The 14,683-nt window shown below is 41.9% G+C and overlaps 3 protein-coding genes and 1 long non-coding RNA gene across 4 annotated transcripts; 3 read left to right on the top strand and 1 right to left on the bottom strand.

Annotated features, from left to right (window-relative positions):
• Positions 1 to 4,164: 4,164 nt before the first annotated feature.
• On the bottom strand, positions 4,165 to 9,585 carry LOC124293475. The gene is made up of 3 exons (XR_006903341.1): positions 9,359 to 9,585; positions 5,828 to 6,041; positions 4,165 to 5,219 (listed from the first exon to the last, which is right to left on the bottom strand). It is a non-coding gene; the product is annotated as an uncharacterized LOC124293475 (long non-coding RNA).
• On the top strand, positions 6,022 to 8,440 carry LOC107224740 (splicing factor ESS-2 homolog). Its single transcript, XM_015664918.2, has 2 exons — positions 6,022 to 7,360; positions 7,493 to 8,440. Exons 1-2 carry the CDS (start codon positions 6,207 to 6,209, stop codon positions 7,791 to 7,793), a joined length of 1,455 nt encoding a protein of 484 aa, XP_015520404.1. The 5' UTR covers positions 6,022 to 6,206; the 3' UTR covers positions 7,794 to 8,440.
• Positions 9,586 to 9,795: 210 nt separating the features above from the next.
• LOC107224703 lies at positions 9,796 to 11,545 on the top strand. Its single transcript, XM_015664873.2, has 4 exons — positions 9,796 to 10,208; positions 10,300 to 10,490; positions 10,582 to 10,957; positions 11,070 to 11,545. Exons 1-4 carry the CDS (start codon positions 9,895 to 9,897, stop codon positions 11,404 to 11,406), a joined length of 1,218 nt encoding a protein of 405 aa, XP_015520359.1. The 5' UTR covers positions 9,796 to 9,894; the 3' UTR covers positions 11,407 to 11,545.
• Positions 11,546 to 13,146: 1,601 nt separating this feature from the next.
• On the top strand, positions 13,147 to 14,309 carry LOC107224720. The gene is made up of 3 exons (XM_015664892.2): positions 13,147 to 13,371; positions 13,487 to 13,740; positions 13,902 to 14,309. Exons 1-3 carry the CDS (start codon positions 13,180 to 13,182, stop codon positions 14,119 to 14,121), a joined length of 666 nt encoding a protein of 221 aa, XP_015520378.1. The 5' UTR covers positions 13,147 to 13,179; the 3' UTR covers positions 14,122 to 14,309.
• Positions 14,310 to 14,683: the final 374 nt, after the last annotated feature.

The raw sequence follows: 14,683 nt of genomic DNA, 5'->3' as shown, positions 1-14,683 counted from the left end.
GTTCCTTAACTTCGTGGGCGCTGCAGCCTGCAGCCTGCGGCAGCGGAGCCGGGGAAGTTCATATCCTGCGGCCCGTGAAGAAACGCGGAATATCGCCGCAATGACAGATTTACAGATTACAGCCAGCAGCTACCGCTCTCCAACGAGCCTCTGGCCCGCGAGCGATTCCCAAACCTCTCTGCAACGACCGACGACGGCGTCGCGACGCTTCGCCCCGCCGCGTCCTCGACGCTTGAGTGCGCGTCAAATGGCACCTAGAGTGTTTACGCTGGGTGGCGAACATCTCGCCAGCCTCTCTCCGCTTTATTTAAACCTAGAGCCACGAGAGTTCGCGTTATCGTTCTTCATCCTACCGCTTACCTATCGGCGCGGCGGCCTATCTTGCGATCCGTGCCTCCTCTTCTCCCATAAAATGCGCGCACACATAGACGTATCGGAACTCTTCTTCATTTTCCCCACCGATGAGAGACTGGCGGCTGTAATCAAAGAATTCTTTTTTTTTTTTTTTACTCCTCACCTCGCCAACAGCTCTTCGAAATACATCAAAATCGTTCACCGTTACAAAATCTAGGTCGCTCATGTTTCTATTTGCCAATTTTATTTTTTACTCTGGCTACGGATCGAGAATGTATGAATATGATTGAAAATTCGTTACGGATATTTTGCTGAATTCCACAGGCTTCTTGGCATTTACATCTTACGCTAATTTGCATGCTTTTGTTTAATTTTTTTCTCACTAATGATCATTCCGGATGTTTTAGGATGTGTTACATGTGAGATTTATTAGTTTTTATTCAATCGTGACGTGAGAGATGCTAATTGTTTAAATCAGAAACAGTCCTGAGATTCGTTACGATGGTAAAACTCGATATAATACTGCTGACTTCGTACGTTGAAAAATTATTATTGCGACAAGGTTCCTCAATGTGTGTAGAATGTTAATTGTCGTTCTGGCAATGCTTCTGGAACTCCCACTGCCTCCGATGTCTTGCGACATATCCGAAATTCCGAATTTCAACCGTGCATTAATATACTGAGAAAAGATATAAATAATTTGTTTAAAAATGATTTTCCTTTCAATAAACGGTATTTTTTGCGATGCTTTCATCGTATTTCGCAGTATCTATCAGAATATATAAGCATGCAAATTGTGCATACGAGAGAAAAGAATTCGATCTGATTTTGCGATACCGAATATTGAAAATTGGCAGAACCAATCCTTCGGAAAGTTATTCCGTTCCTTTGAGGGAATCTTTCAGAATATTTAATTATTTTTTCAACACGCGTAGTGTTAGAATTCGCGTTTTTGATGTTGTCTTAAGATTCAGAAATGATCGATTTCACGTAAGTTTTCACGAGCCCGTGTTGAGCTAGTAAAGTAAACGTTGAGTATATTGCGTTCACGCATATGAAGAGTTTTAGTTTTCTTATTTTTCTTCTTTTTTTCTTCTCCGTCTTTCTCTCTTCGATGGCCGGGATACGTACACGGCTCAAGTTCGACACCGAGGCCGCGTCGATTCACGTTCAGGACGATTTTTGCTTACGTGAAACGAAACGCGTTGCGGAATAACGTCGAGCGTTGACTTATATGGGGGCAGAAAATCCAGTGACAGCGGACGCCACAGCAGCTGTCTTCCCAAAAATGATTGTTTCGATTTTTCTTTCTTCACCAGCGAGCTACCGGACTTGTACGAGTTAATATCTTACGCTCAGTTTCGTTGTGGTTTTTTTAGATGTTCCAGAGCGTCGAGTAACAATTCGCGTATCCATAATTTCGAAGTAACCTCGGATCCGAATTTACGCGCAAATAATATTACCGTGCCAATTATTTATCGCTGTTTCGCAAAGTCAGCTGAGTAATAGTAATAAAAATAATAACCATTGAGGCATTATAATTGAGGAATACAGAAGAGGAGAGAAAAATCGCCAACAACAATGTTTTACTTTTGTAAGACTAATAAATCTCCCTGGCGAACATCGCGAGTTTAATTCGCTATACACAAACGCTTCATCAATTCATGCCTACAAACAACGATGATTTACGTTAGCAGAATAATAAATTTGTTTACTCTTTATTTGGAAATACCGCTGTTGAATGTAGGTAAGTAAACATTGCTTATTTTTTACCAAAACAATTGAGAAACTGTAAATTTAACCGGCCCAAGTCGATACTTTCCACGCAGATTTTGTTCATGTCCCAATAAATGTTGTAAATAAATTGCTTTACGTGACAAGAGTTTCAAATCCTATCGAATCCAGATTACTAATAACTAGCTTTAAAATCCTCGCTCGCTAAAGCTCGCTCGGGGTCGGATGCCTAGTGTAACTGGTTTTTGTGCTCGTGCGCTCGCTTACTAGTTTTCAGTGTTTTACCAGATGATACGAGATTTACCAGATACCTCACGCCCTTGATGCTTCAGGATTGTTCAATGGGTAATAAATGTTAGTCCGCTAGTCCGTGAAGTCGAGTTCCACCAGGTAGCGGACTTGGAGCATAGAAACTACGCAGCGCTTGTCCTGGAACTCGAGTTGCACCAGGAAGCGGACCCGGAGCGCAGGATCCAGGAGATAGAGAACCCGGTACTCGAAATCTGCGGATCGCGATTCTCATCCGTCCGCTCTAATGCGCGGTTGTTTCCAGACTGAGGAATTCGGCTAGCTGATTTTCGTCGTTACGATTACTATGGATCGATGACGTCAGAAGAAAAAAAAATTTTGAGTGACGTCACTTTCTGAACATCCGAACATCCGAATATCCAAAATTTGGTTTTGAAGTTTAATATTACTAATGATTCTTCGTGACAGCGACCGAATCACGCAGACGTCGTGTATTGGAAATTGGCAGTTTCCTGCTTCGATTGAAAAATTTGGTAGTACGCGGTTTTGCATGATACCTGGTTGTGATTGCATGCGAATAGAGCATTAAAGTCCAGTACGAGAATTAACTTTCACTTTAAGGTTGTGCAATTGTTACCCACTTTTGATTATTCCCTCTCCGAAGCGCAGGCAAATTAAGGTTCCTCTTATACTGTTTGAATGAAAATCGGGTTCTTCCTTTTCTAAATTACGAGCATCCAAAAAGTTATTTATTATTGATACCGTCCTCTGGGGTTCAAGTAATTCGCGTTCACCAATCACCAACATATTAAGAAGCGTATGGCGTGTTGCAGAGTGGAAGCCTCGTGTCTGGCTCAAGTTTCCAAAGAATGGAATAAGAAGGAAAGAATTCCATCACGTCCACGACTATTATCAGGCGGCAGGGATATAGTTAAGATTGAAATGTGAATAGCGGTGGTGGGGGTACGACAAGTACAGAACGTAAAATATTTATCAGGTCCTTTGGAGGTGTGAAAAAAATTTAAAGAAGCTCCAAAGAAAAAAAAGAAAGAAAAAAAGAAAGTGGTAAAAATGAAAAAACAAAAAATAAGATAAACTTCTGGGATTAGAGGCGATGCTGAGATTAAAGGGTGTTTGTATCAGATGGAAACCCGGAGGTGCCTTCTCCTCCTCCTCTTCCTCCTCCTTCTTCTCCTTTGGAGAAGCATTGCTCTTCGACCTGAGAAGCCGGGGTTGGGCGTGTACTTACGTATAACGTGGATATATACGCGGATTGAAGTCTGTGGTACGGTTCACTTCAGGAAGGAAGATATCCGTCGACGCGGCCGGCGGTAACGTAGCAACCCTCGGTGGCGAAGACAGACGATGTCCGGTAGCCCCGAAGTCTCTCGGCAGAAGTTTACCTTACCTCGGTATAAATAAAGTCAATGATCCTACGAAGTTACCTAGAACCAGTTGACAGCAATCCCTTATTATATGCGCACACCGCCGGTTTCTTTTATCAACATCGCGTATTATACATATTCACGAGCGCTTCTCTGCATATGGACTCTGAACGTCTGCATTATACTTGCGCAATACCGGCGGGTCTTTAATTATACACTTCGTATCGGCACCTGGAAATCTTGAAACCTTTATCAAATAAACTGAAAACAGTTTAAAAGCATCGATTACTTGACGTCAGAATTTAGAATTGATTTTAACGATTATACCATACAATTGTTATACCCCGATTAATTCGATTGAATTATTTTTCTTAAGCATGTGATCGTGAGTGCGAATCCTGCGGTTGGAATTTAAATTGCACCATTTTTTTTAAATTTTTTTTTATTTTTATAAGAAAAAAAATGAAACGATTCTAAAACGAAGTGAAATGTTTGAAATATCCGGCAAACAAATTAGCATCGATCGCCTTTTATCGAGTGCTGATAGTTTCATCGAATATGAAAATGAAGAATTAGAGCTAATATAAAAGTTGAATTTATTTTACAACGATCGAATTCGACGACTACTTTGAAGTAATGAAACGAAGAATTTGTCTAGAATTCTATTTCAGATAGCGAATATCTATAATTGTCAGCAAACAAGTTCTATAAGCTAGCTGCTGCATGAATAGCATGAAACGATTAATCGCGGCGGTAATGGGAGGAACGGGGGTCCATTCTCGATCATGCGGACGCGAATGGCGATATAAAGAGAAAAAGGCCGTAAGTAAAGTCAAGGGGCCGTCGTGTGTTCCCGGTGCTTGCCGAGTAAATGTAGAGTTAGTGACTTGCGGCGTTTGGCCGTTGTCGTCGGCACGGCTTTCCTATCTCGCTGCTGGAATCCCCATATGTCCGTCAGCGCGCCTCGCCAACACCTCGGAATCACTTGAGAGAGAGAGAGAGAGAGAGAGGAGCATCGGGATCTTCCGCACACTTTGATGCGAAGCTCCTATGCGTCCGCTCCTATTTGTGTGTCTTGTTCCTCTTGCGCTTGCCTCGGCCTTCCTCGTTTTCTCCTCTCTCGCCTGCCGCCACGGCTCGACCAAAATACCACTCGATCTTTGCGTACAGTGGCCAACGCAGGGGCGTCTTTTACAAATCGCGGGCTATGGCTGCACCACGTTATTTACCTGTACCCTCTTTTACCAGATTTCAAACGCCGTCGTTCCTCCCTCTGGAACTGAGGCGACGGCTTCGAAATATTTTTATCTTCCATTCCAGAAATTTATTGGCGCGTTTTAAACATGACGATATTTTGGAGTAAGTTCTGCTTGTTAGCGGATAACAAATATTACGCAATGATATAGGAGGAATATTGCACTCCACTGACTTTCTCGGTACTCGAATCGAACTCCGTACAAATCGGTCGCCACTGAGTTTTATCTCGAATAATTACACCTGCAAGTAAAAAATAATTATTCTAGGTTTTTAACAGGAAAGAATAGACGACATTAGTCCAACTCGAAAATTATAAACTGGTTGCACCGATAGGTGAAATATAAATTTGCCGCAAAGAAATCTATCAGTGAGTTTAGGGAATTTTTGGACAAAATTTTTGACGTTGCATGGCATTTCAATAAAGTTACTACACCCGTTTGTGTGATATAGCGAATGGCTTGATGTTTTAATTTATAGAAATAAATACCTGCATATCATCGTTCAAGCGAAAGTGCGCAAAGCGCGTTTGAAGCAGGTTGTACGATGGACTAATTATTATTTTTCGGTGCTAGCGAACACTGTTTCCGTTTCGCGAACGATGTACGAAAAGCAGCACAATATAATTGCAATACTAATTACCGTATTACAAATTGTTTGCGGGTAACTGACTTGTAAAAACTTACTCTCTAGCTTGTAACAAAATTGACTGAACTGTAAAAGAAGCTTAATTCAGATCGGAGGCAAGTCAGGAAGCTATGCAGTTTTTCATAATTCGGAAAGGTTCTACTATAGTTGAGAACGGTGACTAACTTGAAGTGCTTGAGATTCTTATTAATTATCATACATACTCTTCTATTCGAAGACCACTTGAAGTGAAACACCGAACGTTGAGATTCCACGTATTCATTTTTAATTTCACGTCTTTAGAAGAGTGATGGACACCGTTCAAAGTTCCCGCTGCAGGTTTCTTGACTCCACATTTCATCGAGGCTGCTGGGCTTGGCCGTGCCGTGGCGCCACTCTACGAATAAGTCAATCAGTGTCCACGACTCATGGCATCACCTGGAAAAGTGACAAAGTGTCATGGCGTCGAAACGAGTAAAAGTCGCGAACGTAACCTCACTTTGATTGTGTTTACATTAAATACTTGAAAAGTATAAGTTTCTGTTCAACGCAATCGAAGCTTGCTGTAGAATCGTGATAAATTTACGTTCGCCTGAGGGGCAAATGGGCTCGCCGATGGACACGCCTGGTTCACAGGCGCTCGAGGCAGCGAGAAACATAAAGGAGTTGGCAGTGTTTAAAAAGCCAATTGGGGTGGCGAAACGAAGAAAGGGCTGCAAGTCGACGATCCTCGATGAGGATACGTACATCGGTAAGATGGCCGAGATCATACAGAGGGACTTTTTCCCTGACCTTGAAAAGTTGCACGCTCAGAACGACTACCTCGACGCACTTGAGCACAACAACATAAAGAGGATGCGCGAGTTGTACGAGAAGTACAGTTCAGGACGACCCATCACGGAGCGGCCGGTGAGTCCTGCAACGTTTGAGACTCCTTTGCGGAACGGAAACACCGACGAGTCCGTCATGGAAATGCCAAAGTCTACGGAGATAGACGTACCTACTAACGACGCTGAGACGGAGGTGAAGATGGGTCTTGATGCTTACTTGACCTCTCATACAAGCGAGGACAACGCAAGTTTTGAGGAGATGATGGTAGAGTCGGAGAAGAAACACAGGCTTAAATACTCGTGGCTATATGAGGTTGAAGAAAAGTCTAAAGTCTTGGCCATTGAGAGGAACAAAAATGAGACGAGATGCATTGAGGGTAATTATGAAAAACCCAAGGAACTCGACGGCTGGAGTTACACGAACAAAAATTATATCATGTATGTGCCTGACGGCGTTGAATTGACTCCTGAAGAAAAGATCAATCTGGCTAAGAGGAAACAGGAAGTCATTCACGACAATACCAGACTTAGAATGAATCCTTTTAACGAACAACAGAATAAGGAAACGATCAACGAACTTGCCAAAACTCAATCAAAGGTTAAAGACGGCAAGATTGGAATCGATGGAAAAGAAGTAGTTCGTAATCCAACCCCGAGGGTCAATGGATTTAGCTTTGTTGCAACGCCAAGTCCTAGACCTGGAGAATGCGATAGCCCAATTATGACTTGGGGTCAAATAGAAGGGACGCCATTCAGGCTGGATGGAGGTGATACTCCGCTACTTAGAACCAGCCATGGGCCAGCATTCAGAATGGCTGAGCCTCCGAAAAGAGAAAAAATTGCATTACAACTGGCAGAGAAAGCTGGAGAGAGGCACAGAGACCGGAAAAGTAAAGCCTTGGAAGCTGCAAGAAGATCCTTGGCTAGGTATACAGTCTTAATAATTTTCATTCTTCTCATGCAGAACAGTTGATCCCTGTGTTTATTTATCAATTCTTGCACTATATAAAAAATTTCACACTAATCAGCCATTCTAATTCTTATATTTTTCAATTACAGTCCATCACCCAGACCTTTATCTGCGATGGATCGTTTGAGCACGATGTCACCAGCTGCGAGGAGATTAGCGACGCAAAAGTTGCGGCTTTCAGGAACCCCAACTCCTAGAAGATCTCGACAAACAAGAACTCCTTCTATAGGCGTAAGGACGCCACACACACCGATATTTGGCACACCTGGATCTAAGAGTCAAGATTCTGCGTTGGAAAAGACATCGACACTGCAGGGTCCTGTCCTTACCGATAATCTGCTTAATTTACCAACGCAAAGACAGAGAGCTGCTGATTTTTTCAATAAGTGAATCGATTTCATTCTAAATCTTGATAAATGCAGAGGTATGTGTATAAATTAAGCAAAAGCTGTATAAATTTAATTCAAAAGAATTCTACCACTGATATGTATTTCACGTCTGTTCCTTACTCCGTTCAATTGTTAAGTCGATGCTATGCAAATATTGTAATATATCTTAAGTTTTATAATGTCCACTGGTTACTTGTATTTACTCATTAGTTTGATAGGAGTATCCTGTGTTTATAAGTGTAAAATAGTTGAACGATATACTACTAGTTTTCGGCTAACTTCACTTGCGTGTTTCTATATTTCGCTGAATGGAAACACTGTTAATATTGTTCAAGTTTTGTAAATACGTACTTAAGATTAAGTTTTATGTAATAATTTTTTTGGGGAGATTTATTATATGCAATATTTATTATTGATTTGGTAATATTGACGAATGATTAACACTAATTTGCGATTCCATTAGAAATGAATTTACGAAAAGTCATTACGTCATTTTTTTCCGATGGTGTGAACGCAAAGGTAATATGCTGGTAGATACTCACGGATAAGCTCGATAAGCATTTTCACGAAAAATATTATTCACAACGTGCCGAAATTTAAAACAATCTGTGTCAGAGTGATGAATAAATGAAGTTCTTACCGACCATAGTATTGTCGACCTGTTTATTTTTTCCTATTTTTGAATAGAGATCCTTCTGTGAGACAATGTCCAGCCAATATCTATTGAATAAATAATTTGGTAAAATTTTAAAATGTTTGCTCGATATTAAAAACGTATATTCAAACGCAAAGTATTATGCAACAAATTTGATTTGATCTAGATCGACGAAATCTGCTAGTCCAGAGTCAAAGTAAAAATTACAACGCTCACATTAAAGTATTTGTGTATGTTATAAAAGAAAAAGGACAGACTGTGATTATTCTGGGCCCCTAGTTCTGTAATTTCATTGAGAGTGCATTAGAAAATGATATCTGCTATATCGCGACGAATGAAACCTACATTCGAGAACTTCACTGATCAAAAATTCCAGCAAAAAAAGGAGATCCGAGCTGAATCTCATAAATCGCCATGACAGTACATGAAGCTGTGCATTTTCATGTTTTTGCTCCCTCCTGAATTTGAGTGAATCAAAAGCCCGTCTAAGAAATAGTTCAATTCTATGACCAACGCAAGCTTGTTTGATACAATCGTACGTCAACTGATAAATCGTAAAATCTGGACGTGCCAGAAATATTTTCGGCTTCAATATTTGATTGCAGATTAAATTTTTATAAAAATATTCAAATAGTTTACCACATTGATTTGTTTATGATATTGTTATATGCTGTTGACATTAATTCGAATCGCTTCCACTATCCCGTTATACGGTTGAATTGTCATTGATATAAAACCATAAGTACCAATATTTCACTGACAACATATTTCAGGATATCGATCGGTTTCGAAGAGCATGCTACTGCAGGAGAATTGGTTTTAGTTCAAAAGTCAATTTGTATTATATTATATTATTCAGTTACGCCAATTATAAATCCTGATTATTGAAAGGTAGAGTTAAGTTCACGTACCCGACGTTGGTGATGGACATCGGTGACCTTGGCGCATTGTTCGTAATGAAACACCCTAGCGCTGCTTCTGACTTCCGTATTTTGATTTTCAAGACTGTTACTTCCGGTAATAAAGTCGGTAGCACTTCGGAGTCGCAACCGATATCGAACTTGCCTTATGTGACGTCGGTAAATTAAAAAAATCTGTTTATAATCAATTTACCGTTCAAAAGTTAAACAAGGAACACTCCTTGTGCAGACCTTGAGTGTTTTATTGAATGATTACGAGGTTTTTTTATTCGTGCGTATAACTTCATCCAAGCAGCAAATGTTGATTGTTTATCCCACCGGAACTCAAACGAATAACATTTGCTAATAAACCGCACGTTGTGGGGCTTGCAAAATTGCAACATCGGTTTAAAATGGCACGCACGATTCGTCGAGGTATAAGTAGGTGTCTTCACAGTGGACCTGGAGGACTCATATCGGTAATTTTAAGAGAAACAAAACAGAAAGGTGGGCAATAAGAGAAACGGAAAATCACAACGCAATTAAGCATGAAGACTTCCCAGATACTGTTTCTGGGCCTGGCGCTTTTCCTCACCGTTCAACATGCCGCCGGTTCTCACCGCCACAACTGCGGTCTTGGACCCGGAATTGACGCCTGCGGATGTTCCGAGGGCATCGTAAAAGCCGCGAAGGTAGCCCGCCCGTTCAAATTCGCTGACCCTTCCGTGATCACCGAAGCCGCTAGCTATAAGATTTCACCTACGCACAGCAGCGGCTGCGGAAGTCTGAATCAAGTGAAAAAAGTCAGTGGACCATCGGTCATAGATCTGCTTCAGCCTTCTTGCGGCCCAATTGCACCGAGGTACGAAGTTCTTCCGAATCAATTTTCCCGGCAAGGAAGAGAATCTCGGTCTCGATTCTTCGTCCCTTAACGTATTTCATTCCTATTCCAGACTACGCCCGGTCGGTGATCTGTGCACCAGTTGCTCCGGGATCGCTGAAGTCGTTCCTGCTTACCCCGGAAAGCCCATGTGCCGCACTTGCGCTGCAGCTTTGGAATGTAAGTGCAAGGATCCTGACAATGCACCCGTCTACACCAGCTACAGCACTCCCAACGCCGAACTGAACGTCTTCGAGGACGAAGGTAAGTTGCAGTCCCGAAACCGACTTGACTCGCCATAAAAAATAACTTGAAATTAGTTGGAAAATGTCTCCCTCCTTTGTAATTGATTCAGGACTCTCCTTCGACGAACAAGAAAACATTTACAATTCGCAAAGCGTGCCAGTGGCACCCGCTGACCCTGTTTCCTTGGCGTTGGCCTTTGGATTGGCCAAACAAGCGAGCCAGAATATACAGGAGTCAAGATTGGCTTTCGGACCAACGAGTACCCCGATCGACGGTAGCATTCGTAGGACTGTCCTCAACATTCCCGAGGAAAGGCTCCTCACGGTCGACAAACCAATTGTGGAATTGAAACTCGCATCGAGACCTGCAATGAGTGATACCTACGCAGAAGTGATCGCCCAGCAAGCGGCCCTGGAGGAGCAGAGACTGGAATTGGAAGCCCAGGCCCAGCAGGGCGATTTGAAACCTTCGTTCATCAGCTACAGGTACAATCACCATCGAGCACAAAAGTCTTTCCAGACCTAACATACAAACGTATCAGTTGTTTCCGGAGTCAATGCGAAACGAAGGTTTATTCTGGTACCCTGTGTTTTTCAGCGACCTTGGATACGGTCCAGTATCATCAAGTGGAGTGAACTTCGTGAACACCGTCAGCGATCCAGGAGTCGCTGCAAGTGCAGACCTCGATGAAACTCCTTGCGGTGCTCTGGGACCAACGGTTCCTGGATATCGCAGCGGAAACGTAATCGTCCAAAGTCAGCCCAACAAGGATACCGACGATGACTATTACAGCGATGCCAGCTACGAGCAGGCCTTCGACAGTGATGACAGCTACAGCGTCGAAGATTCCGAAAACTATAACGGTAGCAGCGGATTCCTCGCAAGGCTCAGAGCTTCGGCTCATGCCCAAAACGGATGTGGCTGTGGAAAATGATTGAGACGGAACTGTAATCGGATAGGAGTATTCTTACTTCCGGTCGATGCTGGCCAATGAAAACTGCTCCGGTATTGCTAGTCCGTAACCCTTGTGCCATCATGTGCCCTTTCCCAAAAAATAAAAGTATTTCACTACACGTACCTTTGTTTTGAATTTTACCATTACTTATGGCAAGAAGAAAAATTGTTAAATTCTTATTACCTATATCCTCAATTATGTAAAATTCTCCTGCATGTACTTTCATAGTATGTCAGACAGATAGATAGATGTTAGGGACTGATGAATATTTAATACCATATTATATGAGAGATTGTTTTCCGAGTTCGTTCAAGACGTATTTATTTACTTCTGCGGCTTGAAACTGTCGAGACTTCAAAAATAATTGCCATTTTATGATTTTTTTTATTCTTCGAAAGCAAGATGTGAATCGCTTCGGCGCATTGTTCTCGCGTCAATTTGAGCAAATTGAAACCATGTTTGCGAAACTATCACGAATACAGGAATCTTTAGAAAACTTATAAACCCGATGCTTTCCGTCGATCTGATAAGAAAATTCGTGGCAATGAGAAATACCGCGCAGGTGGTGACTAATTGAAGATACCGTGAGTGAAAAATTTTGTTGTGACTTCTGTTCCGTATTACGTGGTTATATATTCAGTTAACCAAGACAAAACTTTGAAGCTGATAACAGAATGAATACTCATCGCACAGCGATTACGAATTATCGCACTTTCGTATTACTGCCACTTTGGTCTATGCGAATTTCTTGCGATTTAGGGAAAACTTTTCAGTTTTCACCTTGCGACGGTTGTTCAAATTGTTGAATAAAATTTTATACGAACCATTCGTCGATGTTCATTTATTTATTACTGTAACAATTACAGTGAGTAGGCGTCGACGGGCAATTGATTGCTTTTTTAAAAATCTTCTCATGCCGATGCTGTGTGTAAAAATATATTCGAGTAACGTTTGGAGAGATTTCTGAGATTCTTTTAGTAGAGATCGACGAGTGATTACTTATGATGGTGTAAAAGTGTTGAAGATGCGATAGGTATTTTCGGAGCTAAAAAGCCCCCGACTATAATAGGTACATTTACTACTTCCGAGTGTATGACGGCCTGTCGTCAGTCCATAATTTTCTCCCAAGGAAAGAACCCTGGATATGAGTCTGGGCGCCCATGTGCGTATGCCATCTGGCTTCGCGCGCCGATCGTATGTTTCCGAAGCACAGGGGAACGGTTATGAGCTGATGACAGCCACTCGAAAGCCACTATACGAAGTCACCCTTGTGGAACGAGTGTGTATATACTGCCAGTGGCCATCAAATAGCAAAAGCACATCCCCGTTCGACCTCGTGCTGCTTATACGACCCTGCGAAGAAACCGCGCTTCTTGCGACGCGGTGATCGGTTACTTCCTGTCAGGCAGAAAAATGGAAGAGAAAAACAGAGATGCAATACTCCGTTACAGATTATCCAGAGAATTCCAATTTACTCATTTGCAGTATTACGTACGCGTACGAAATACTCTGAACTTGCATTCTTTAGCGTGTAGCTTAGCATTTTGGCTTTGAAAACACGCGCAAGTCGGTTGCCCAATTGCGTAAATAATGATCAGTTTAGTGTTAAGGAAGCGAAAGTACTTCGCAACGAGGTGTTTAGCGTTTGCGGAAAACAGTAGCAAGCAAACAGGAAGTGGTATTGCGTCATTACGGTCTATATGTATCACATGAAAGTACTTTGGGCACTTTTCATTCACCAATTCGAAGATCATGAGATCGACACGGACTTGTGTCTTCGTGGCCGCGCTGGTCTCACTTACCGTAATCGCTGAGTCTCGTCCAGGGTACGGTGATCTGCCTCCAAACTGCGGTAGTCCCATATCTGTTGTTCCTTCTGCGCCACAAATCGTCACATACGGAGACCCCTGTTTCTGCAAGGAGTCGCTTCCGTACTCTATACAGGTATTCGATAATTCAAGTATTAGTTGAATTTAAACTTCAACTTGCCTCGAGATGAATTCTGAAAATTATAAAAGTAGATATATGCATGTAGAACTAATTATAACTGGTCACCTAGGTCCCGCAAGTGCCATCGAACCCCCTGGAAAAATTGAGGACTTACGGATACTCAATAACAGAACAACCTAGACAGAGCTCCACTCGCCTTCGTGTTCCTGTCAAAATTCAAACACCGATTGTCCAAAAGCCTTGCGATAATCTATGTGGCAGCACCTACGGTGTTACGGTTCAACATCAACCTCGAAGTAATCCAAAACCATTGTACACATTTGATGCTGCTGTCAAAACAGCAGTGACTGTCGAGAAACCAACGTAAGTAATAATAAGCGTAAAATGTAAATATCATCGACAGACTGACGAAGAGTATGCCTATTTCAAGCCTCATAAATTTATACACGATTTCTGTTCAGACAGAGTTGCCTTGCAATTATTTTCCGGGAAGCACAGATCTTTATATTAATGTTCTGTTTTAGGTGCAAGCCGTGTCTGTCGGTATCGTTCCAAGGTCCCGTTGAACAGAATCCGTGGCTACTTGGTAAACTTCCAATTGCTGTTGAAACCCCAGCACAGGCACCTCCTGTAAAAATGCTCACAGGTTTAACCGCCACAGTGGATAGAGTGTTGGTTCCCGCTTGTGAATGCGGTGGCTGTCCCGACTGCAATGATGTACGTTTCAGAAATGGCCTTCAGTGAAAGTTTCACCTTTCCAATAAGAATGTATTTACGATATCACAATTTTTATCTTAGAACGCATCGTTCCGTTTGGGAATCATGGCGTGATTGAGCCTGCGGTTAACATATTTGAGCCTAATGAGTGAAAAAACTAGTGATTTCGCAAATGACTGTACAGGTACATAAATAAATAAATTTCTATTCAAGTATTTATGTGTCAATATCCATCCCAATCCTTCTCTTTGCCTTATTAAATTGCAAAACTTTTTGACCCCGTTAATATTCTGGGTATCTGTTTTGCAAGCTGATACAAATTCTTACAAATTTTCCGAGTTTTCATTGAGTCCAGGATATCGTATCGAAAGTAGACTATACTGTTTTCACTTCTAAGAATTGGGCGCAATCTGGTGCTGCTCGAATAATGATATGCAAGATTTACATATAACAATAATTGTTGTGCTGATGCAAAAGTTAAATACCTCCTGATAGTGCTTTATCGTAAGCGATAAAAGAAAGAAAAACGCGATGTTAGCGATTACGGACACGACCCACGTGTTTAATCACTTTCTGCCAATTTCGCAAA

The sequence above is a fragment of the Neodiprion lecontei genome, chromosome 3, assembly GCF_021901455.1.
Source record: "Neodiprion lecontei isolate iyNeoLeco1 chromosome 3, iyNeoLeco1.1, whole genome shotgun sequence".
Classification (NCBI taxonomy): domain Eukaryota; kingdom Metazoa; phylum Arthropoda; class Insecta; order Hymenoptera; family Diprionidae; genus Neodiprion; species Neodiprion lecontei.
This window is presented reverse-complemented; position numbering and strand designations above follow the sequence as displayed.